Source organism: Betta splendens, chromosome 6 (assembly GCF_900634795.4).
Source record: "Betta splendens chromosome 6, fBetSpl5.4, whole genome shotgun sequence".
NCBI classification, from domain to species: Eukaryota; Metazoa; Chordata; class Actinopteri; order Anabantiformes; family Osphronemidae; genus Betta; species Betta splendens.
Window position 1 is genome coordinate 7732216 of NC_040886.2, and position 26024 is coordinate 7758239.

The 26024-nt window shown below is 45.6% G+C and overlaps 2 protein-coding genes across 5 annotated transcripts; one reads left to right on the forward strand and one right to left on the reverse strand.

Annotated features, from left to right (window-relative positions):
• The first annotated feature begins 438 nt into the window (after positions 1–438).
• Positions 439–14301, forward strand: LOC114857417 (protein arginine N-methyltransferase 8-B). The gene is made up of 10 exons (XM_029153882.3): positions 439–1057; positions 3980–4225; positions 4889–5044; positions 7481–7544; positions 7871–8013; positions 8405–8492; positions 9362–9477; positions 10717–10867; positions 12417–12538; positions 12884–14301. The coding sequence occupies exons 1-10, from the start codon at positions 989–991 to the stop codon at positions 12965–12967; spliced, it is 1239 nt and encodes a 412-aa protein (XP_029009715.1). The 5' UTR covers positions 439–988; the 3' UTR covers positions 12968–14301.
• Positions 12521–25138, reverse strand: cracr2aa (calcium release activated channel regulator 2Aa). Of its 4 annotated transcripts, none has more exons than XR_003786200.3 (20): positions 24978–25138; positions 24514–24625; positions 22423–22803; positions 21168–21279; positions 20881–21070; positions 19954–20100; positions 19751–19841; positions 19532–19627; positions 19013–19200; positions 18635–18706; positions 18157–18202; positions 17865–17944; positions 17451–17778; positions 17218–17350; positions 16791–16872; positions 16426–16540; positions 16213–16314; positions 15855–15931; positions 15210–15423; positions 12521–12659 (listed from the first exon to the last, which is right to left on the reverse strand). XR_003786200.3 is itself a non-coding variant. In XM_055509705.1 (20 exons), exons 4-20 carry the CDS (start codon positions 22624–22626, stop codon positions 15333–15335), a joined length of 2154 nt encoding a protein of 717 aa, XP_055365680.1. In that variant the 5' UTR covers positions 22627–22803; positions 23792–23894; positions 24514–24625; positions 24978–25138; the 3' UTR covers positions 14283–15332. The 4 variants fall into 4 exon arrangements, 3 of the variants coding, with proteins under 3 accessions (XP_055365680.1, XP_029009714.1, XP_055365681.1); XM_055509705.1 differs by lacking the exon at positions 12521–12659 and adding an exon at positions 23792–23894 and having other exon boundaries at positions 14283–15423; XM_029153881.2 differs by lacking the exon at positions 12521–12659 and having other exon boundaries at positions 14283–15423.
• Between the last annotated feature and the right edge of the window lie 886 nt (positions 25139–26024).

Sequence of the window (26024 nt, forward strand, 5' to 3'; positions counted from 1 at the left end):
ACAGAGATATAGCGCGGCTAATTTATTTATGAAATACTTCAGACAATCCTGCAGTAATGTGCGGAAGCGAGGGCTCCGCAGCACGCGCGCCGGGCGGAAGTAGAGGTGTTGCGGCGAAAGGCCTCCGCCAGGAAAGGTCAGATGATAAACGTTCTGCTGCTGAGGGTGTTCCACAGGTGAGGGAATAAAGGGGGAGGCAAGTGTGGACGTGCTTGGCTTGCGATAATACCCAGGCGTGACACGCCGCCCCGTCCACGCACGAGCGCGAGACCCGAGCACCCACGCGTTCTCGCCTTTTTTGCTTCCCCCCGCAGAGTGAAGTCCAACTTTCTCTGGATGCGCCGCGGCGATGGAGCGCGAGCGAGCGGAGCGCGACTCCAGGGGAGGGGGGTTGTAGTTTGAAGACGACGCGGGTGGGGGAGACGATGGAGGCGTCGGTGTTGGCACGTGCTAGTGTGGAATCCGCGGGCACGTTTCGAGAGTCATCAGATTTCCGTGCGTGCACTCGGCGACGAGTCGCTCCGCGAGGCGACGGCGGCCGCGGCGCTATTTTTAGAAACCGCGCTGCAGCAGCGGAATCAATCACAATCGGCTAAAAACGGCACATTCATGACACTCTGCTGCTTTTAGAGATGCAATCTCCTCAGATTGGTTTCCGCGCTCGCTGGATTACGGGACGAACCGTTGCGTTTCTGCCAGTTTGAGCTCAGCTGATGCCAAACGATGCCTTTCTCCCTCCTGCTCTCCAGGAACCGGTGGACTGCAAACTTTTGCACCATGGGATCCGCTACACTTTATAGCAACAGTGGCTGCGGTGCTTCTGGGACCACATGTAGTTTTAGCTCCTTTGACAGTCTCCGAATTTCCAAAGAGCTCCACAGTTTGTGATGCGAGGGAGAATCGTAATTGATGAAAAAGGAGCCAGAAGCCTGACACCCGGGAGCTCTTCTCACTTCTATTAATTGTATGCGCGTTTTTGCCGGCTCTTATGGGAATTAGACACTCGTCCCGCTGCATGCTCCTCAGGAGAAAAATGGCGGAGTCTGAGGGCACTGAGGTAAGTGTGAAAGACACCTTTGATTTGCTGAACTAACACGGGAGTGCACCGTTCCCCGCGTTCCTTTAGTGGAAGTTGCATGTCGGACAGAATGCGGGAGGCTGTGGATGTCCGGATCCCGAGCCAGCAGTCAGAGCAGAGGCGGACAAAACAGGCATATTGTGCAGAGCAGACGCCAGGCAAGTCAATGTTTCCATCCACGGGCGCACGTGGACGTATCACGCGTCGCATTACTGGTCTAATCCTTCAACCGTGCAGCTCCCGAACGCAGGATGCGTTGATAGGTTCAAATTGGTGTGTGATTGCACTTTTCATTCTCCTAGACGGACGGCGAGCACACACGCGCGCGCTCCCTTTGCACTTAAATCCATCAGCCAATTGCGCTTAAACGTCTTCATGAGCAAATGGCCAGTGACTGTGCGCAGTGTTCGATCAGACGGGACAGAGTGCGGCTGCTCCGCGCAGGGCATGCCTCGACTTCGGGGCTGCTGGCGCTGTCCAAGGTACTGCAGCACGTTGCGGACAAGGCGGAGAACGCGTTACAGACAGTGGGGTGAAGACGCAAAACGAGCGTCAGCCCGTCCAGACGCGTTCAGGTGTCTCTACGCGCACCGCCCCCCTTTCACAGTCCTTCGAACCAGTATAGTGGACCTATACTGGTTCTTATTGGGGTCAAGTCAGCACAGCAACACGATCTGTTGTACGCGTGGGCGCCTATAGGAGCGATTTATCCGGAAGTAGAGCTTTATGGACTCCAGCACCATGTGACCATGTGGCGGCAGCTTCCTGTTGTTTTGATTTACGTGATTCATCAGAAAAAGTTCCTGCAGGAAGTTCGTCCACAGAAGAAGTCCTCCTCAAGCCTTCAGCGTTTTATCAATATGCTTCTGTCTGAGGGCAGCTGACTTCAGATACATTATAATAATGGATGGATGCTTTACTCCGCCTACAGAATATTTGTGCAATCATATGCATCTAAGTGGCGTAATGGCAGAAGACCAAAGTGATTCTGTTTCCTGGCTCTTAGAAGGAGTTTTTTTTTCCAAAGATTGCTCTTTTATGGTGTCAATTTCCTCTGACCTTAAAGTAAAGAGCCCTTCTACTGGAAACCAGCACATACAGTAGATGTTTGTGTTGCAGCTTTGCAATGTGCTAAAGTACAAATAGTTCTCTGATACAGAAACATGAACACTGCAGGAAGTAACAGCGAGCAAACAGCAGTCAGGTTCAATGCTCAGGTACAAAGTGACTGTGTCTGTTCAGGAAACACTAAGTAACGGCCGCTCTGCAACAACAGGACCTCAGTGTAGTACTGCACTCGCTCCACGCTCCACTTTCATTTTTGCTCTAATGACACCCGAGAGCGAGTTGGGTTTTCTGCAGCGCAACCTTTGAAAGTTTGGGTTTGATTCTTTATTAAACTCTAAAGCCCTAATCGCCTCTTCTGTGTAATTATGGACTCTCTAAGTCTTGGTTTGTGGCCAGCTGTTTATCACAGCCTGCTGTTTTTTTTTTCTCTTCTGTCCTGACGTGCTCCCTTTCCTTCAGAGCATCAGGATCAGAAGATCAAGTTCCACGGCTTCCCTCCGAACCACCATCAGGCGTGTGATCTGCAGTTTAACAGTGGAGCCTCTCTCAGAGAGAGAGTGAATCAGTTGCTCCTGATCGAGACCGACACACCACTGAGCTGAGTGACACAGCTGTTTAAACTGTCTAAACCGAAACTTCACTCGTATTCCAGTAATGACCGGACAGCAATAAAATCACAGATCTGCGAATAGAGTTGACTAAATAACACACAGCAAGTGTATTATCTACATCTGATGCCTCACTAGGCTGCAGTGCGTCTGCACCCTGCCGTGACCAGGTATTATCACCCGTGATCGTCTCGGTCACTACGCCCCAAACACTCAAGCCCAGCGGGAAGGAGGGAGGGAGGCCACGATAAATAGTGTATGAAGGAAATTATGAAAGGAGAAGCACGATCGACTCGCTCAAACATGGGAAAATCAATGCTCCTGACAGATATCCGACTTTAAGTCCTGTTGATTTCGCTCCACTCGAGGCTGTCGCTGTACATCACAACAGTACGACTTCACTGTGAGCTCATGATCCACATCATTATATCTGTAGTTCGTCAGTCTGCCGGGCCGTTTTAAAGGATGAGTGTCGCGTGATGACTCATTGGAGCAGAAATGAAAACGTGGAACTTAGCGCTGTAAGGCTAAACTGGCTGCTTTTGTAATCTCGGTGCTAAACTCCACACGCGAGGAGAGGAGACAGTTTCATGTAAATGGAGGCGCTAAATGATTCAGCGGCGACATTAAAATGTTCTAGGAATCGTTTGGAATTCTAGCGGCCGCACATTCCACAATGTGCTGCAAGATCCGACCGGATTAAAGTAAAATGAAAAGCTAATACTGCAAATGAAAATTTCATTCTCGTAGCCTCCTCTTTCAGCTTAAATATTAAATATACTGTAGTATTACAATATGCGCTATAATAAAAAAAATCATTTGATTTTGTAAGCTGGAGGTTGAAATGAGAAAAAAGAGAGACTTCCTGTTTCAGTACGAAGAGACTCTCTCTCCACACACACACACACACACACACACACACACACATTAGACGTTCCCAGCAGGCCTGAGAGGTGATAATCAGGGCATTATGGCTGCACCTCCTGTGCGGAGCGGAGCTTTCTTGCCTTCTGTTGACAGACAGGCTGACTTCATGCGAGTGATCAGCATTTCCTCCAGCCTCGCTTGTCTTTGTGGACTCACCAGACGGCAGCAAACGGACAGATGAAGCCGTTGAAAGCGTTGCGGGGGGGGGGGGGCACCTGAGAAGTGTCCATGGATGGAAGCATCTCCGTGTTTACACATTTTATTTGACTGCTAAATGAGCCACGACGTCTCCTTGCAGCAACCGCAGGTGCAGCCGCAGCCAATCCGCATCATTCCATCCCAGTCGGCTCAGCCCACCTCGCTGCCCAAGCCCGTGCCTTGCGTCCAGCCCGCCCCGCGGCCTCCTCTCCCGCCCCACACGCCACATGCCGCCAGCCTTCCCAGCTGCCCGGGCCGGGGCAAGATGGCCAAGTTCCTCACCCCGGAGGAGATGACCTCACGAGACTATTACTTCGACTCCTACGCCCATTTTGGAATCCACGAGGTACGTTTGATCGACTGCTAAAGAGCTACATGGGGATTAGACTCTGCACAAACACAGCAAAAGTACGGAATGCTAATTTTCCCAGTGCACGAACCGCTTCTCGTGGCTTTCGCTCATCATTGGAGACCAAACTGGGTGGAAACACAACGGAGTCAGAAGTAGATTAAAGCCAAACCAGAAAACATCTCCAGCAAAATGGATAATTATATTTGCCTTTTTGCTTCTCCACGTGCCTTCTGTAGATAATATGGTTAAAGCAGGCCCAGACTTCCTGTTTGATCCCTGCCGCTATGATTCCAGGCACCAGTCGATACGACCGGGTCTAAATTAGGAACTCTGCTGATATTTTTCCCTCAGACTGAAAAGGAATATATATGTGTTTGGTGTTTTCAGTTCTTTTACTGGCTGCAGAGGATCAAACGTATAGAGGGGCTGTAAGAAACAACCTTTGAGAGGATTTATGGATATTTCGAAATGTGGGTCAGGTGTATTTCAGTTCATTTTTGGAATTTTGAGACAGAACAGACGCACGGATGTGATCGTAGAGGCCAAACACATCCACATTACGTGATGTAATTCACACCTGCTACAGCAAATCCACAGCCCTTATAAGTGAGCAAATGATCACAGTCTCACTGTGTTGTATGTCATGCTTTAACCCAGGAGATGCTGAAGGATGAGGTGAGGACGCTCACCTACAGGAACTCCATGTACCACAACAAGCACATCTTCAAGGACAAAATCGTGCTGGACGTGGGAAGCGGCACCGGCATCCTGTCCATGTTCGCGGCGAAGGCCGGGGCCAAGCATGTGTACGGGGTGAGGCGGCGTCTCCTTTCATGTCTAATCCCTGAACACGTTCGCCGCGCTTTCCTTTTGGGTCCCGCCACCAGTAATCTGGGCGGATTATCTTGTCTCACAGGCAGGTGATAGAAGTGTGTGGCCTCTCCGGCAGGTTGACAGGCTGCGACTCCAGACTCGAGAGCGCTGGCTTTTATCGTGTACTGGGGCAGAAGTAATTGCTACTCAGGGCATGTCTGAGAATACATCCTGGATGCACAGCGCTAGCTGGGGAAAGCCACGTGGAACCTATTTCTGTACGGCGGCTCCAGACTGTGTGTATTTGCTCCGGGGGAGGAATGATTAAGTCGGAATTGCCCACAGACTGGTTCTGAGCCGCTGGTTGACAAAATGTGTTTATGTGTATGTGACATTGACGTGTGTCTTGTGTTTGTGTTCCCTCCCTCTTCTTTCTTTCTCATCTCTGTCCCTTATTTTCTCCATCATCCTCTTTTTGTGTTTTAAACTCAAATATGACTCCATTTTGAGTTTCACCTCCCTGCTGTGTTATTGCTGTCTGTCCAGAAGAACCTTTATCATAACTAATGTTCATGAAGCGCTGAGTGAAAGATGGACCCATGAGGTGACGTGAGCTTTGGGCCAACAAGAACATCAATCCATCATGTGGCCTTTAGGACAAGTGATAAATGGCTCATTGGTGATAAAATTCATATGTTAGAACCATATATTTTAACACAGCTCACATTTATGACCACATTTTTGTATTTCATTAATAAATGATTAACATGGTGTAACTCAAACGCTATAATCTATCAGCAGCACATACATATGTTATAAATATTAGAGCAGGACAGTAGATTATGAATAAGCTTAAAATATATGGAAAAGTATTTGTGTTTATTGTGATGGCAGCAGGTGTGAGAAAGCAAAGTCCACAGTCAACAGTCTGGCATCAAGGGCAGCTACAACCCTGGTACAGGAATGATAATTAGTGGAGTGAAGAGGACACAGGCAGAGAGAGAAACCAGGAAGCCGAGCTGGAAACCGTGTCACATTCCAGTCTTAGAATCTTGAGGCATTAAACTCAAAGTGGCATTGAACCTGTTGTGTTGGCAACTTCGTGGCTTTCTTATTACATTTTGTGCCTTAGTACTTTTTTAAACAGATGACTGAGCACCATCTACTGTAAAATTCCCTATCAAACGTGTGTTCACGTGATTGTGATGAAAAAGTGTAGCATCTACTGTAAATAATAATAAATGAAAACTAAATGCTGGAAAAAGACACAATGTTACACAAAGTTTCAATCAAAAGTAGATTTTAATTTGAGCCACTGGCAGGTTATCATGAGGAGAGCAGTGTCAGAGAGCCGGGCCAAAGTTAGAAACCTGTACTTGCTGTGGGAGGACTAGTGGGAGTCCACACGTACTGTAGAGGGACAGTGACAGTACCTGACGCTGGTGAGAGCTGCAAGAGGCTCCATGTTGACTCTAAATGCGTCTGGAGGCCTCAGGGCTCCCACCGAGGCTCGACTCTGGTGGCCGCATGGGCTAATGGCCGCCTCCGCTCCCCGAGAGTCAGAGCGAGAGGAGGGATCATGGACAGTTACAGTATCAGGCCTGGCACCGGCCTGTAGTACGTGACTGCACAGTAACAAACGAGAATCAGGCAGGAAATGACGTCATTCAGGCCTCACGGTGTGGGCGGTGCCTATGAAGCGCGCTGTTAATGAGCCCAGCCCCACAAGGGCTTTGCTTCTTTACAATCCAGAGCAAAGTTTATCCGAACCTTCTCGCTTGATTATGACCAGATGGTTCTCCCCGGTCCCGGCGCCCCGATGGAGAGGCGCGCTGCACAAAGTCAGGTGGAAATCTGCCCTCCCAGACTCCCTCAGGGCGCCGGAGCCGGCAACCGACAGATGCCTCCGGCTGAATTATGTCCTCATTTTGTTCGAGATCTACTCTGAGAAGCGTGCGGCGCTCATTCCGACGAATGAAGGGCCCTGATTATGTTTTAACTCCGTTACAGCTGGCACCTCAATAAATCAGGCGCGGGCCTCGCATCGGCGGGCGGGGGGGGGCGGGAGGCGCCGGGAGCGCCGAGTTCATGAATGACTGGGCACGGGAGGAGGGGAGAGCTGGGACGGCAGCGAAGCCGAGCGGAGGGTCGCTGCGAAAGAATGTCAAAGGAGTAATGAGAGGAGAAGTTGAAGGTCCCATCAGGGCTAAACGCCCGATCGCACCTGAGCAGCAGCTAATCTGCGCCGTAATTGCTTTAAGTGAGATGCTCGGGCAGCGTTTCGGGGCCTGGGCACCGGGCGGCCGGCTCCCCTCGTGTTTCCCACCGTCTCTCAGCTTGATGCAGCGTCAGACCTGAGACGTCAGCGCCACCGGTGATGCGTTACCTCCGATATGCTGAGGACGTCCTAACTCGCTTTTCCTGTGTCTCCGCCAGATCGAATGCTCCAGCATATCCGAGTACTCGGAGAGGATCATCAAGTCCAACCACCTGGACAGCGGTAAGAGCTGCAGCTGTCCGTCACACTGAGCGACCCGCCGGGTCGCGATCGGGGACCCGACCCCCGAGCCGCATTAGCAGCTCTATTCTGCGATCGCTAATCTGCACGGACGGCTCCGCGCTGCGCTGGGCCGGGCTCATGCGCGGACATGGTAGCTCTATAAACCGGCCTCCTGCCGCGTGAACGAGCAGGACGGAGTCACCAGCTGGAGCGAAGGAGCTCACGTCGCTCCGACAGTCTGTCCGGCCTCACATGAAGACACGGCAGAACCCTGTGAACCAGCGTCACGGTTCACCTCACTCTGCTCCTTTGTGCGTTTGTTGCAGTGATCACCATCTTCAGAGGCAAAGTGGAGGAGGTGGAGCTTCCTGTGGAGAAGGTTGACATCATCATATCTGAGTGGATGGGCTACTGCCTCTTCTATGAATCAATGCTCAACACCGTCATCTTCGCCCGAGACAAGTGGCTGGTATGAAGACAAACGACCATACACAATAAATTCCCACCACATTAATGTGATTCTGTCTCATATCTCATTATCATGACAGAACATATTCGTAGATATTCTCGCTATAATCATATGACGAGTTAACTCAATTATTAAAACGCAGTGAGGCGATCGCTACATTAGGAACTACATCCAAACATCATTACTGACCTTTTTGAACAGTTAATCCGCGCATTGTGAGTAACGCCCCAGCCTCGTCCCAGTCTTCGCGTAGCAGCGGGCAGAAAACCTCCATCATTTAAACTTCCATTAGGCCGAGGAATGAAATGTCGCCGCCGCTGTAATCGACGTCTCCTATAATGTGCTCTGCGTTAATTGCTGTTGTTATTTCCTTGCTTCATTTGCCGAGCAGAAACCCGGCGGATTAATGTTCCCCGACCGAGCCTCTCTGTACGTGGTGGCCATAGAGGACCGGCAGTACAAAGACTTCAAAATACACTGTGAGTCGCCATGCGTGCATGCGTGCATGTCCAGTGTTTCCCTGCAGCTCCAACCAGGGTCGCATCCACATTATATAAACGGAGCCAGAATGTGGGACGTCGTCCGCTCCGCAAATGACTCTGAACTTTCCCTCAGGCGTCGCTCCGGGGGCGATAATTGATACGATAAGTCAACAAGTCTCTCCATCACTGCGTCGTCCCACTCTGGACCTGCCAGGACGACTGTGGGCGATGTTTTGTTGCTGGATGCGCAGCGTAAGAGCGGAGCCAGAGCCGCTACGGAGGCAGCGCTGGGCCCAGATGTCAGCGGTCGGACTCGACAATAGCCCACAGGCCTCCTACTCACACGCTCCCATACATCTGGCAAATTCTAAACCCGCAGCGCGCCGGATAATATCCATGGAAAGTCATATCCGACGGTCTGAGCCCAGCAGAAAGCTGGAATCTTACAGTTTGAGCACAAACTTCGCTCCCTGTAGACATTTAGCCGGAGACGACCTTTATACTTTATTTATAGAGTTAGAGGAGGGATCCTGCGGCCTCCAGCATCCTGTGGTCATTAGCGCTGCTTCAGTTTAACGGCCGGCAAAAAAAAGGAGAAAAGGAAATGCAAATGCAGGGCATTACTTCATCCCCAGGGGATCGTGACCTGTTCATTATCGCCGCTTCTCCAACGCGCTCAAGTGGTTCTCGCCTATTGGGCTAAAACAAAAATATTTGCTCACGCATTGTGTAAAGGAGCTCATTGAATGATGCATAGGGCGATTTAGCCTGAGCAGCACAGATACTGCATCCAAGTGCGTGTCTGAGGCCTCCACCGCAGCACGTTCAACCAGACGGTCCCATTAAACTCACTGTGTCATTTCCAGGGTGGGAGAACGTGTACGGCTTCGACATGACCTGCATCCGCAACGTGGCCATGAAGGAGCCACTGGTGGACGTGGTGGACCCCAAACAGGTGGTGACCAACTCCTGCCTGGTCAAGGTGAGTCAAAGCAGGCGCACTGCAGCTCCTTCGGTATTTTGTCGTAATGTCACGCAGCGTCGATCCGCTCCCTGATCACGGCCTCTAGAATTTCTTAAAACGTCCCTAAGATTTATTTACTCTGGTAAATCCTCTGGAAGTTTATGCGTCGTGACGTCCATTAGCCGGTACAGCTTGTTCGTTTCTGATTATAATGATTTTATGTTTATTGGCTGGTGCTCATTATCGTTAGCTCACTGACCCGTTCGGGAAACGCCCCACTCCGGCGTGTTAAATGCTGAGCAAGGCTTTTTTCTCACGCACGCGCTCCGGGAGGGGCTTTTGTCATTAACCTCAAAGCGAAGGTCATGCTGCACGGAGCAGCGGTGACGTCACAGGTCCGAGTCCCCACAGCGGCAGGATCACGGTACGCGCACATGAGGACGGTGACGCAGTGCGTCATCAGCGTCACCAGCGACGACCTTGAGCACGACCTTGACCTTGGCTTGACTCCGTCTGTGTGGATCAAAGCCATCGCACCAGCACGCCGTCATCAGCTGATTGCGCTCGTCGCCGCGGCGACCAATTAGACGACTCCGTCCCGTCTCACCTCTGCCGTTTCTGTCTGTGCTGCACTTCCCTTTGATATCGCGCAGCCTCTCTGCTTTTTAAATGCTGGGAGATATTACACTTTTACAGCAGCGAAGACATCAAGGGCTTAATAAATCGCTATGAAGCTTCTTGTCTTTGGATCTTGTAGATGCGTCCTAATATATAATGACACCCCACTGATAAGCTTTACTGTCTCTGAATGGATAACTAAATCACCTCATTACGGTTTGAATGCTGTGGAGGAGCACACACACAGGACCTCGTGTTATTAAACCAGCTGCTCCAGACTCTGGTAACAGCCCTGGGTGAAGGTGATTATCATGTAGAATCCTGCAGAAAATAATGAAATAACCATGAAAGGCTTGATAGTGTTGCCTTTAGAGGAGGGGGGGGGGGGGGGGGGGGGGGGTAGCTCAGCAGGGATGAGGGGGCTGTGTAAAGTCAGCATGATGTCTATGTACCTGTGTGGGTTTACTCTGACTAAAACATATGGTCAGAGGGAACATCTGATGACTGTGGGTATGAGACGTATTATTTTTACACCTTCCTTCATGTGGCAGCTGGGTGGGTGTACTGTCGTCTTGAGCTCCATAATCTTCTTTTAAAAGGCGTGATGACCTAAAGGAACCCGGGTGCTTCCTCTTTCAGGAGGTGGACATCTACACAGTGAAGACCGAGGACCTGTCCTTCTCCTCAGCCTTCTGTCTCCAGATCCAGAGGAACGACTACATCCACGCGCTGGTCACCTACTTCAACATCGAGTTCACCAAGTGTCACAAGAAAACGGGTTTCTCCACTGGTAGGATGCTTCACACACTCATTCTCGCGGTGAAACAGCGCCCCCAACGGGTCGGATCGCGCATTTCACATTGCATTTGACAGTGGAGCAGAGACAAAGCAACAAAATATTATTATTTTTTTATTATTATTGTAGAAGCATTAAATAAAACAACCTACCCAAAATAAGCATAGACAATACAATTATAATGCTGGAGACCTTAAAAATATGCTTATTAGTGAGCTTTGTAGTTGCTGAAGTGTAGATAAACGACAATAGCCGTGTCTCTGCAGAGAGCAAAAACCCTATGAAGTTAAAATTATAACAGATTGTACAGTTGAAGCAAACTAGTTAGTTGTGGGGTGGTGACAGATCAGTTTTTAATGGCCTGAACAGGGAGCTGCTGTGCTAAAACCTGTGTGTTACTCCCCTCTAGTGGCGTGAGAGAGAACTGCACCGTCTTATTTATACAAAACCATAAATTAAAATGAGTAGAAGGGAATAAAGTTGCCTGAACTGATCAATTGAACAATGTATCTTTTGAAAGTGTATTATCTAATAGCCATTGCATTTCCTACATACATGTATAAGAGTCCTTTGCTTTCCTACTCACTTCCCCCTCTATTGATTTTCTGTAACATCGCTTGTAAAGCAAGTTTTCCAGTGTGAGGCCTGAATAGTTCTGCCAAAGCTGGGAGATCCACATGTAAACACGCAGGTCACCATTGATTTCCCATCAAGTCTTTGAAAGACAGCTACAGCCATCAGACACACAAAAAGTCTTTCAGGGAAATAAGAAAAAGCAGGCAGGGGTCAAAGGTTACGGTTCGTGGCCGGTAGAAATGTCATCTCAGCAACTGAGTAAGAATAAGAAACACAGGTGACTCTCGGTGATTTCTTTAGCTGTGTACCCTCTCTCTCAGAGACGAGCCAGGCCTGTGCAGTGACTGGCAGGCTCTTTCATCCATGGACTCAAAGAGCTCGTCTATAAAAGGCACAACTTCCAACCTGCCCCAGAACCGCTGGCAGAAATTCGATTTAAGTGCTTTTGACCTTTTGAATCTCTGGACACCGGGGGAGCGCTCGCTTTTGTTTAGGGGCGGGGCTGTCCAGTACCCCCCCCCCCCCCCCCTCTTCAGCTTCCGCACACGCCAGAAGGTGCCGCGATGAAAGAGGGAAGATTGACTGGAGCGGCGGTGGAGAGGTCGAGAACGGACGCAGCTGTGTATTTTCTGCTCTTTGCTTCGGCTCCGTCGTCCGGAGCTCGAGCAGAGCCCTTTGCCCTTTTTTTTTTTTTTTTGCGATTGGAGGAACATCGGCTCAGCTCTTTGCCTCCGCTCTTTCTCGGCACACTTTATATTCTCCGCCTGCCATTCACAACAGGGAGCTTTAGCTCCAGTCCTCCTCTAACAGCCTTCAGATGCACTGACCGCGGGTCCGTCTCACAGGTCACCTGACTTGAACCCAGGACTGGGTCATGACCCCTACATGCAGTGTAGATGTAACTGGATGGGACTGGGAACATATACTCACATTGACATGAAAAGCTTTGTGTGTGTGTGTCTCCCAGCTCCAGACGCTCCCTACACCCACTGGAAGCAGACCGTTTTTTACCTGGAGGACTACTTGACGGTGCGGAGGGGCGAGGAGATGATCGGCAGTATCGCTATGAAGCCCAACGAGAAGAACGTGGTACGTGTTTATCCGCGCTGTGGTCGTTATGGAGATGTTGGCCGGCGGTGGAGGCTCCGTATCTGCAGCCCAGCAGGGGAGCAGTGACTCACGCCCTGCGGTGAAGCAAGCGGCCGCTGCACTGCAGACGACACCAGACAAACAGTGTCAGATGTGTTGTTGACCTTGACGGTGTCCCCTCCTCCCTTTTCTAGGAAGAAGCAGAGCCGGCGTCCTCTTGTCTGAGTAGCCTGAGCTCATTTAACACTAAATCAACTGTCTTACAGCGTCTTTCTCCTGTTTCCTCACTACTGTTGACATACAGTATTTACCCATTCACTCCTATTTGTCTTTGCTCACCTGCAGCGCGACCTGGACTTCACCTTCGAGCTGGATTTCAAAGGGCAGCTGTGTGAAGCAGCCATATCTCATGACTACAAGATGCGTTAAACTTGACTAGGAAGAGGGTGTGGGGGGCTTTGGTGACGCAGCCAGTGCGACCCATGACCACTAGGGGGAGACAGAGGGTCTCCCGTATCCACAGAGTGCAGACGAGGACCGACGAGGAGACACCACGCCAAAGATCCACAGCAACCGATCAGAGGAAGCCCCCACTGTCTTCACAGTGAACAATGGCAGGAAGCTGCTGACGCTGACTGTTACACAATTCTGAATGTAACACCGACAGAGTCAGGAATATTCTTCAGTCTTGATGAATGTTGACTATTGATGTGTTTATGTGAGATGGAGTGATGTAGCCGTGTTCTTGTTCTCCCACAATTACTTGGACCTAGCGGAGGAGTCGCTGCCACTTTTCCAAATGCAGCCAAGCTAATTCTGTTATAAATAGACAAATAAATTCAAGGTGTAGTTCTTATGTCACGTCCTGTAACGTAGCGAGTGATTATCGAAGACCACATTTACTTTGTGTCTGTGCTCGTTGAGACATGGGGGAGTTCATCTGACCACAGCAGCCAAGGAGACGCTTGTGTAGGTACATGTGCAGTATGTGTCATGTGAGGGGTAACGTGTTGTCAGTGTTCTAGTTGCTTTGTGTGCCTGTGTAATACAAGTCGTTGAAGCTCACACTTTTGCACAGACTGGACTCCAGATGTGCCCTGTGCTGTGATGTTGACATGCCAATAACGCCAACATTCCCCTTCCTCAATGCCTTGACCAAGTACCGAAGTGTATCTAGTCCTTCTGCACACTACCAGTTCATTTCTAGAGTCACAGTCATTTGATTGGCTTGAGACGGAGTGAGGTTTAAAACATGGACAGAGCACTATTCACGCCACACACACGTTTAGCTTTATCTAGTGACATTCAGACCCCGAAGAGACTTGTGGAAACAGTCTTTCCCCTTCACATGTGCGCTTCCTGGGCTCATTGCCAAGGAAACCACTGGAGGGTTTCCTTCAGTCAGTCGCTGAAACCAAACTCCACTGTATTTACTCATGGAGCATGCAGCCACTGCAACGCGCTGCCGTCTGAGAGCACACACTTTCATTGCATCTTTCACCCGGTGTCTTTTACTGACAAAACTAAGCAATACACTATTATGAGTTGTTAATACTTTGTCATTTATATACATAAGTAATGAATTCATTTAGAGCAACTGAATGAACACAAACCTAATTCCTATATCATGAAGTCATAATAGTTCTAATAAATTGGCATGTTAATTCCACGTGTATTACTTATACTGAATATGTTGCTTCAAATAGCGTTATGTCAAGTACAGAAAATGTAATAAACAGCAATGTCCAAACTCAGCCACCAGATGGTGCTGTCCGACTGACTTTTATTTCATTGTACCACAAGTGACTCACAAAAGTTGTGTATGTAATATATAAAACAATGATGCTTCAACGAGCTTTTATGCTCTTGGGTTTAACTCCATTTACATTGTATGCACACATTTAGGTGGTGTGCAACACACCGGCAGTAGTGAAACACTTAAGTGTAAAATCTAAACTTTTACCAAAACCTTTAAAATGATAATGATATATTGTAAGTGTCTGAACACAATACAGTGACAATATTATCATAAAATACTTGGCAACAAGGAAGATAACAGTTATCTAATAATAAATACTTGGCAACAAGACAGATACTGTAAGAGTGAAATTACAAAGTATAGTACAACCGAGCCAACATACGCCAGAGCAAAGCGAGCAGATTGTTTTTTTGGGGGATTTACTTGGTGAATAAAGTTACACACCTGCAAAATTTTAAGCAAACCCACATAATACCGACCGGTTCACCAGCTGAGTTTTGGTCCAAGGAACTAAACCAATACGTCTATGAAATAAGGTACAGTAGTGTTTATTGCAGGGCTGACAATGGGTTTAGTTTGACAGTTGTCCGTGTTGATCTGTCCACAATTGCACCAAAACACTGACCGACCATAGTAATGCAAACATTAAAACAGTCCAAATATGACACTTTAAAGAGCTCTAAATATGTGAGTTAGAGAAATATTACATATTTAAAAAGTGAAAAGGCTTTTACATACAGTAGTATACACAAAATGACGTTTAGTTAGTTTTATATCTAATCCACAGTGGGACACTTTTACTTTTCTTAATAAATATTTATTATTATTATTATTATTATTATTATTATTATTATTATCATTATCATCATCTTTAGTAGAATTATTTCATAGTGTAATAAGATTGTGGGTTACCTTGACTGCTACATGGCTGAGGACTGGGTGAAAAGCTGACACACCACATGTGACCACATTGTCCCACTGTGCATCATCGTGCATGAAGTGTAGTGCTGCTGTGTGGGCGCGTTTGCAGCTCAGCTACTTGCAGCAGGATCTCTTCTTCTCAGAGGAGACGCTGTCCAGCTGCACCGTCTTCTCCTTCTCTCTGTCCTCTTGTTCCTTTAAAATTCTAAGAAATATGATAAGAAATAAATCTATGAACCCCTTCTGTACACCACAATGCCCTTTGTCCTTTGCACTTGCTTTGCAGACCTGTAGAAGGTCTGCCTGGGCATTGTATGGTTTTACTTTCCACTGGGGAGATACTTGCAGCATTTCAACAGCAGCATTTAAGTAATTTATCTAGTAGTAAATGCTACGCTCATGATAATTTACATATTGAATTTCCCATGCAGAAATACCAGCGACCACAGATAACAATGAATAAGGCTTAGTAGTCAGCTTTTTAATTTGAGGTAACTAAACACACTTCGAAAACAAGCAGAGAAAGTTTTCTTCTATTCTGATCACCCAGTTAACCTGCTACTGTACATAGCATATGATGCCGCATCTTCCTTCTTGTTGACTATGTGTAACAGATGGGCTGTTATTTCTACTCACCTGGCCAAGTGAACCATGGCCTCCACTACATTGTGTCCGGAGCAGGCACTACACTCGTAGAAAGTCATTTGGCACTCCTTAAAAAAAAGTACATTAAATGCTGAGTAGTGTCATTATTACAAACACTTCTTATGTCTGTAGTTATAGCTTTTAGAACATCATTGGGAGGTCAATTAATCCTGTCAACACTGTTAACAATATTAGCTCATACTCGCTACACTAAAAACACATTAGATTGCACAAGACCTGGAATAACAAATCAAGAAAAGAGGTAAGAGGAATAAAAAACACAATGTGACTTTAACGTAAGAAAAACAGTGCAATTAAGCTGTAATTAAGATTGAGAGAGAAAACAGACCTTGCCTAGTCTTTCACCTAGTCCTTTGGGAACTTGTCTCTCCGTCTCCTTGTCAGTTTTGTTTCCCAAAAGCATAACAGGGATGTCGTCGCCTGAACCCTCCTATTAAAAAAAATAAATAAAAGAGGAACATAGATTGAATACGCTGAACAACCACTGCAGCAGGTTTATCTACACCATTTGTTCTATGTACTGCAACGGTTGCCGTGTTACCTTTACACTCATCAGCCACTGCCGGACACCAGTGAAGCTCTGCTCCGCAGTGATGTCGTACATCACAACTACACCGTCAGCCTTACGAAAGAACTGTTTGGTGATGCTTCTGTACCTGTGAGGAGGAGGAAGTTGACAAAATGAGGAAGCCTAACTTGCGCAAGTGTGAAATTTAATACAATAAAACCACTGGGGTAAAGTGGGGGTATTTGACTTAAACTGTAACTATGGCTTAAGATGTGTTACTCATGAGAAGTTACCTATTAAGTGAAAATATTCATCAAATTTTAATATTAAATTATTGACCTTGTTTTATCCTATTATCTGTTTGGTACAGTTTTAGCTACTTAATACTTTATATTCACCTCTCCTGTCCTGCTGTATCCCACATTTGCAGCGCCACCTGGGTGTTATCCACAGTTATGGTCTTCACACTGTAATCTACACCTGTAAATACAATAAGCAGGGACAAGCAGAACAATAACTTAAGTCATGTACACTAGCTTTTATTATTAACACTGTGCCTGTGTGATTGTGTGTACACACACACACACACACACAATATAAATACACACAACAAAGCAGACTAAGCGGAGCCTACAGTATCTACCGTCTTTCAGGCCTAGGGCTCATTCCTCCACTACTAACAACGCTGTAGTTTAGACACATATTGTCAAAGCGCTTATTGCAGGGCCTGAGGTCAACCACAGAGATGGGTGTATGCTGCCTTCGCTCGCAGGCAACAGGCGCGCATGTGTGTGTACACCATGGTTTGCATTGTAAAGCACATACCCACAGTGGCAGAAGTGCCGGGGTTAAAACAGTCATTACAAAATCGTCGAAGGAGGGACGTCTTTCCGACACTAGAGTTCCCCACCAGCACAATTTTGAAGAGCCGGTCAGGTGACGAGGGATCGCCTTCCTCCTGAACAGAGAAAGGTTTTTGTTGGTACTTCTTTTGCTCACAGAATAAAAAGGTTTCTTTACACCACATACAGTGTATAGGTCACTGTCCACATGCTTACATTTATGCTGGTCTCCTTGCCAACAGGCTGACCCCTCGGAGATATGGGAGCTTGCCTTGTCTCAGATTGCTGCTGCTGGGGTGATGATGCCCGTGGGTAAATATCACTCATCATCAAGTCTATATTCTCCTCATTGTCAGAGTCTTCCTCTCCTTTACTACACTCCTTAATAGGGGTTTGAGCTTGACAGTCACTCTGGAGCAAGTGGGGGAGATGGTCCTCTTCAATGGAGATAATTCTCTGGAGGTGCCCACCATTCTCTGACTGGCACGACCCATTGGCTAGGTTCTGCCTCAGACAGCTGGAGGTCAGTTCCTCCTCATCCTCACTGCAGAACACAGCATCATGGGAGATCAAACTCCCTTAACAGAACAGTCTACACAGCGGTGTGTTGAATTATATTTGATTGCTTACCTTTTGAAGATGTGACTTTGTTTCATAAGACTGAGTAAAGGCCTCTGCTTCAAACTGAGTTTTGTAGAGTTCAGTGGATTCTGCAGAATTAAAATATAAGTCCACCTCTAAGTTTAGAATCCACATTGTGATGGATTTGCTGTGCAATATTGTGGCCTGAATTAAAAATGTTTCTACAGTATGTTGTATCACACTCTGAACAGTGTCTAATCACTTATTTTCAAAAAGATGACAAACGAGGCTCATTCAGGGGAAATGAAAATGAATAAATTGTTTAATAAAAGACACGTACCTGATAACACACGTCCCTTTCATCACGTAAATGTTTGTTCATTTCCCTGGATGTAACAAGAAACCCGAGTGAGAAGACTTCTCTCTCTTACCAGACTATTAAACCATTAACATTATGTAAACACAAATTAGTGCATGTACATCTGAATATACTAATTACTGTAGAGTGCCTAGCCCTGTTTGATGTCCTCTGAGTTTAGCCGTAATGTTTGACACACAGTTCTCACAAGGTAATTTGGGGAAATGTTTTTGAATAGCTATCTATGACACATCCGTAGAGTAAAGGTTAGAGAACCAGGCTATAGTTTAAATCCATTAGTCATTTTTATTTTGGCCACTTCTAAAGTTGCCACTCATACAATAACTTCCATCAGACCTCTGATTCAGAGACCCTATATGTTCCAATACAGTAATAAATTATATTGTTTCAGTCCAACCTGTTCCATTTAAAGTCAATATTTAAAATAACTCATTCATACCTCAACATGTCCAGTTGTTTGAGGAGGCCAGTTCGCTCTCGCTGCAGTCCCTCTGTCAGTCTGTATATTTCCCTGTGTTGGGCAACAGTGCATCCTTTATCACCAGTACACTATGACTAAGTGCACACAGTGTCAGGCTTATGCTTCCTTAAACTAAAAATATTGAAAATTATATAATGTGTGTGATAATATTAATAAGATCTTTCTCTCTAAAAGAAAGCTGATCTGCTGAATAAAGAATAACTATTCATAAAAATGTGATATTTACAAAAATGTGTCATTAAATTATCTTAATTATTTGACCTATATTGACAGCCTATAAACTATTATGACTGTAAATGAACATTTGTTATATGTGTTCTTTGTGGAATGTCTCACATCTCCTTCTCCTCATGAAGCCGTGTAGACTGCTCCTGCAGTAGGTTCAGCTGTTCCTGTGCTGAGAGCAGCTCCTGCGTGGTGTGATCCAGCTCCCGTGCTAACTCATCATTTGTTTGCTTTAGCTTCACATTCTCCACCTTGGTCACATGTTGTTCACTGTGAAGCTCCTGGCACTGATGCTCCAACTGCGGATAGAACGTCGGTCATGAGATTAACGTAAAATGAATAAAACAGTTAATCAGCCTTAGTACATTTACAGCTGTGCTGGATGCTAAAAGGTAAAAAGGTTATTCTCCACTAACACGAACCTAGTAAACACTTTTTGATCTTGCTCATCTCCCTCCCAGATTTAACCACCTATGAACTGTCTGAATGTATAGTACAGTGTTAATGTTCAGATGTGTTCCTACAGTGAGCCCCAGATGTTCTGCTGTTCTTACAGTTGAATCCTAGCCAGTGTATGTGTGAAATACTGCAGTCTGCTACCGATAAACCCCTTTGCTGCATCATGCTCACCCTTCTCTGCTTCTGAAAGAGATGTTCCAGCTCCCTCTCTTTACTGGACAGCTGCAGTTCCAGGTCTTGACTTCGAGACAGAAAATGCTCATAGTCCTTTAATAAATAATTGAGGAAGGCAAGAGGACACAGATGGAAAGAACAAAGATGTTATATTGTGTATTATGAAAAAAGAAAAAAATATTAATTATTAATTTGACATTACTAATAGATTTGTACCTGAAGAATAATCCTGTCTTTTTCATTTCTTATTTGCTGCTCCATTTCTTCATATAGTCGCTGGATCTCACTATCATGCGTCGCTGCTTTTCTGTCCGAACAAAAGCATTTGGCTCCTTTTAGACTTCATCATGACATACCTTTAGTACTAGTTTACTAGTTAGGTCTCACTTAGCCAATCACCCTATTTGTCCTTCCCTCACTTTTTCAGTACACTTTCCATCTCCTTCCTCTCCTGATTGGCTTCTTTAATTTGTGACGTCACTCTGGCCAAGAAGTCCTCAAAATTGGATAAAAGATGCGGTTCGTCACGGCGCAGCTGAGCCCACAAACTGCGCACCTCAACACGACTGACAATAAAACAAAAGGGCAGAATTAACCAAGGATGACAGTCAAACATGTTTTTAGTGATTATCACATGGAATATTAGAATACGCTAAATAATAAAAACATAAAACTGAACACAAGGAAAAAGCTCACATACTTAGAAAAGGCCATGGTGGGATTTGTGTACAGTTTGTCAAGGAAACTGCTACACCAACCTGCAGACAGCAAAACCTGACCCTAACTATTTGGATTCAGAATGTGTCCAGAATGTCTTCTCAACTGTTACAAATGCTTATCCTTAAAGTTTGGCCAACATCAATATCAGTTAGTGCTGCACAACCTAATCCAAAATGCCATCTCCAGCCCAGGAAGGCAGGAAGTCGATAGACTGTGGGAACGTAGCATCCTCCACAGCTATTGTTTACTTTTATTGTTTGTTAAAGGTGAGCCTAGTCCTGCATTTTCTAAGATCGTGTGATTACATGTATTTAATGCCACCAATGAGATGAGTAAACAAACCAGAGTTACAGTATTAACCACCTGTTAATGTGCAAAACACTAAAACTACATTTTATTAAAGTGTGACTGTCTGACAAATAGTAAAAATACAGTAGAGCACAGTTTTATAATAGAGCGACACAGTTATGCCTTTGAGTGGAAACTTAGGACTCTTGTTTAGTTTACACAGCTGATAATGGTCTCAGCCGCTTAAAGTACAGTGCCGACCTACAGTATAGGACTTGTTGACAAAGTGTGCACTGTGTGAAGGCATAAAGAACAGTAGACGCATATTAATTACTCACTCTTCAAACACGCTGTTGGCTCCGAGGCTCTCCATAAGCATGCAGAAATGTTTCTCTTCGTCATCCTCATCTCCTTTGTCCGGACTTTCCACCCAGTGACTCTGGTAAAGAGTCTCTGGCAGGCTTTGACGGGGGCTCTCCTCCTCCATGCGTTCCTCTAAGGAAATCTTCTGTCCGAATAAAAACTCACCTAGGTGAAAAACTAAAGCTTACGGGCACGATCGAAACATCAGCTTGCCCTTACTGATAAAAAAGATGCAATGCTGCAAGTCAAAGGTGGCACATACTAAAGCCTGAGGAGAACTCGTCGAGAGTGAGGTATCCATTGCTGTCAGAATCAAGGGTATCAAATACCTTGTCCAACTCCTCCGCACTGAGAGGGAGCTCGCCGTTCAGCCTCTGTTTAACAAGACACAGAACACAGTTGCTTTTGGTAATAACAAAGCCTCAAGGATGTTAGCTGCACTGTAGCTATAACAACTACAAATGGAGTCCTCTTTCAATAGTGATTTCTGCAGCAGCAATCATTTGAAATAGGAGTGCTAAGCCTAAAATTGTAAGCTTTGCCTGTCAAAATGTGTCTAAATTATCTGGAAGGTTTTTAGGTTTAGGGCAATGACACCAGCTTTTCAGCCAACACCGTCCCCTCTCTGTAGCCAGCATGGTCTTTGGGCTGTGTTTGCACGGCTCCAAATGTTGACTGAAGTCACAAATACAATCCACAGGAGGACGAGTAAAATAATAGATCTGTGTATCAAGTACCAACTGCTGTTGTAAAGGGTGGTATCTACATGAAACATACCCTCTGTTTAAACAAACAATAAAACTGTAAAGCGTCCACGTTGATGGTCAATGTGTGAAATTTAGAAATCCCAGTGAAAATGCTTTATAATGGCAACAGCAGTGTTACTGCTTGTTATATTATGTTATACTGTATTATTACATTTTAACAACCTTTGATGGACTCATCAGTTTTCAGCATATTTCCCTTAAAGAGAGTTTGCACTGTAAAAGCAGAAATAGAGGGACTGGACCAATGTCCAGCTTGCTCATCAATTTACAATTCATTATCATAAACACCAGATCAAAGCTATCCCTCTATGTATTTATGCACCTAGGAGTGAAAGCCTACGAGTGCCTTATCAAAGGTTTGGCCATGGCAGTGATGAATATCTGTGAAGTGAATCTGCACAATAATGCGAGTGGAGGAGTTGCATGACAAAGCTCACTATGTCCTCGGTCTCTTTTAAGCCACTTAGGCATAAAAGAGGCTGAATGAACACTGTTCAGAATAATGAGCGCACAGACCCTTGCTAATTTTTGAATGAATTAGTTGTTCTTGTTAAAAAAAAATATTAATTTAAATATACAATGCTAAAAAAAAATCAACATTCAAACAGACAAAACGCGTGATTAAGTGTAAGCCCGTAAAGATTATTAAATTACACTGATTTTAACATATTAATAAAGAATTTAATATTTTACATGCAATAAAGATTATTAGAGCTTAGTAAGCTCACAGGAGGTATGATTGTATCTCACCTGCATGTCACGCCGGTTGATGAAACCCTTATTTTCAATATCACACATCTGGAAGAACTCGTGAGTTTTCTCCAGGACAGTGTCTTGTTCCATGTCCCCACATGGACTTGTCCCTCCGCTGCTTTCCTCTCTTGGCCACGCAGCCTGGGCCGCCGCCGCGGCCGTAGTTCTGGCGGTGGCAGAGGGAGCAGTAAAAGCTGCCATTGTACAGGAGTCGGGTGAGAGCGAGCGTTTCCTGCGTGCTTCACATGAGCCAGGTACGCGCGCGAGCCGGGAGAGAAGAAGAGGTCCTGGGGAAGTCGCGCTTCAGGATGCTGTACATCGTGAGCTTTCACCGGTCGTCATCGCTTAGCAACCACCTCTTTAATTAGTCGATGAAATCTAGGAGAGAGATGAGGGACAGTCAGTTAGTTGTGTCAAATTGATGTAGTTAAATAATATCTCTTAATAATTGTAAGTATACAAAGTACATAAAATAAAGCATTTTTAAGCATGAATAGAGAAAAAGCACATGTACTGTATAGAGCTACTGTAAAAAGGCTTAAGAGTGACAGACTGAATCACATTTGGTCAAAGTTTGTGCAGTGTGCTTGACATGTGACTGGACGCTGCCCACATTTAATGTCAAGAAACACTGACAGCCCTCTCCCTGACTAATGTCATCTGACAGGCAATGTCAAGAACTAAAAATATGAGTGTGCTGAAAAAGTGCCTGTCCTGGAAATGTTGATCAATACCTCACTTAGTGGTGGGTTTCATAAAGGGCTAAAGTTTTATGTTCAGTGGTTTGGAAGTCCTCCTTCCATCTGGAGGCGGTGGTTATGCACCACGACCCGGCTCAGTCGAATCGCGAGCAGGAACATTCATTGTGGTGACACACATGCAGTAAATACTGATACAGACAGAAGCAGGAAAGAGTGACATGCATGTAGGTATGAAGCAGTAGAGAAAGGTCATGTAGTACCCACGGTACAAGCCATTCAAACTCCCATAGTAGCTACGACTTTACACGCTCACAAAATTTGCATTATACTGTACGCAACGTATGAACTATAAAAATTAATTTCACTACACAAAAAAAAAACACACACACACAATGAAAGTATTGCTGCTTGACCTCATAAAAGTCTAATATACTTCAGGACATTTTCATCATCTCAAGTGTGCGTTTTTTTCTAAATGTCATTCTTTGACTTTTAAGCATAAATGTTGCACAATATTTTGCCAGCATGACAGACCTCATGACAAAAGGCACGATCTACAATAAGCAACAGAGCTTAAGCATCAGAGAGGAAACAGGATAGGGAACTACTACTCTTCGGAAAGAACGACGCAGTGTTTTTGTCCTTCGGTGCACGGATGTACATACGATTATCTAATCTCTGGCCTAGTAGCCACTAGCCACAAGCTGTAGAAAGGTTTATGGCTCCTTGGACAACTCCGTAAACGTGTTGGGACAGTTGGCCATTGTACTTGGGGTTAGAGAAGGATATCAGACAAAATAAATATTTGCCAGGGTATCTGCCTTCACACACAAACTTCAACAGATACTGTACATTAGATGCTTTATCCAAATACTACACCTGGCACATATGTTCACACTAAAGGTTTGTAGGTGACACTTGTTTCAGCTTTAACAAATTATAATTAAAAGGCTCCAGAAATTTGTATTTGCATTGAAACAAAACATTGCATCAACACCCAAAGATCTGTGGTTGGAAGGAGGAGCTTAACGCTTTGCATAGAGTTGCCTTATCTGTTGTGAGGTTGACATGACACAGCTGCTAGAGCCAGAGCAATGTCAGGCCAAGCCTTATAGTATATATAGTAGTTATTATGAATTGTGGTCTGACCTGACAGGAGAGAAACTATTTTTTTTTTTGATCAAGGTGTTTTCCCATCTGTCAAACCTGCCTCTGGTGTTTGTGGTCAACTTTACATTTGATGTATTCTTTCCCCAAATACACATGTTTGGCCATTTAACATTTCACATTTTCTCTAAAAGAAGTAGGTTTTGGGGTGGTTTCAATTGCAGTTTAGTTTCTAGGGCGTTTTCATACCTTCATAAACCACTGGGCCTCTAATACACACCTGTCTGCCGCACTGGAGTTGTTCCTCTTCCTGCAGAAAAGCCGCCGCTGTTTCTACATCGGCGATTTGGGGCTGCAGAGGTTCACATTTGCTGAATGAGCCGCGGTCACATCTGCAAAGAAACACGAAGCGAGTGATGCATCGACTCCACGAGCAGAAAAGCAACACAACTGCCAGCGAAGAGCCAACAACAGGTTCCAGCCGCACACAACACGTGCAGTAGTTCACAAGATAACGTTTTAAGTTCTTCCACCTTCGTTATGTGAAAAACGTAAAAACACGTAAACCCTCTGGATATTTTCGCTATTAAAGTTTTAAATTAACTAAGTTAACGTTAGCTGAGGGACTTCCCTGTTGGAGGCACCACGCTAGTGACGTCAGGCTAACACCAAAGAGCACACTGGTCATTGACGGAGTCTAAAGCCGAGGACTGATGGGCAACAAGCGTTTCCTGCAGCACTTACCGGAGGATGAAACTTGATGGAACTCACCGACCCGCTCTGCGTCCGTCTTGTGCGCTCCGCGTGAAGTTGACCGTGCGCGAGCGGCAGGTAGGCAGAGTGCAGGAATTTGACTCAGCCCTGACGGGGCGAACGCGGGGGGCGGGGCTTCGACGAAGTCATCGTTGGTAACCATAGTAACCGTAACGAGGAAGTTCCCACGCAAGACGCACGAGGCCTATTTGTTCAACATACTCTTCCTTTTGTTATTTTTCAAATGTTTTTCAATTAATGAATTACTCAATGAAATGTCATATCGGTTTTAAATCACAAAGTGCTATTTAATATTTCATACACATTTTTATATCATTATATTATTAGTACTAGCCTTAATCAGAGAACATAGTTTATTATTTTTAATAAAGGCATGTTAAACCTTGTTTTTTTCTTCAGTTGTATGACTTACTGAGCATGTTTGATATCGTGTTTCATAACGTGATATAAGGAAATATAAAATGCCACCATTGCCTTGTATAGTGATTAAATTCTAAAGCATGTCCTATGTCTGTGAAGTGAACCACAGCAGACATGCTGCTTGTTGTAAGGTTATGGTGTGCAGGAGTCACTCTGACTAGTAGTAGCTTTGCAGCCCAGGGAGCAGGAAGTTGCTGCACCGTTTGTTCTGCCGTCATTAAAACGTCCTGCAGCGAAGCCTTTGGATCCACCAGGTTCTGTCCATGCAGGCACAGTAATAGTAGTAACTTTAATACAAGTGAACATATGAATAAATATAAAGCACGAAAACTCTGGCACAATATTGTAACACAGAGAGCAGGGTTAGTGGTCAGTATCTGAGCTATCTCTATAGAGACTGCTTTCAGCTCTGATAATAGTTAAGTCATGAGAGGGAACCCACTGAAGTATTGCTAATTACAGAAGTAACGCTTCTTATCTGGTGTGACAGCAGTGGTGGGTTTTTACGTACTCAATCACACCTAATGTTCAGCTCAACCTACCTACTCCATATATTGTAATAAGTGCCATTAACTAGTATTGAATAACCTTAGACTG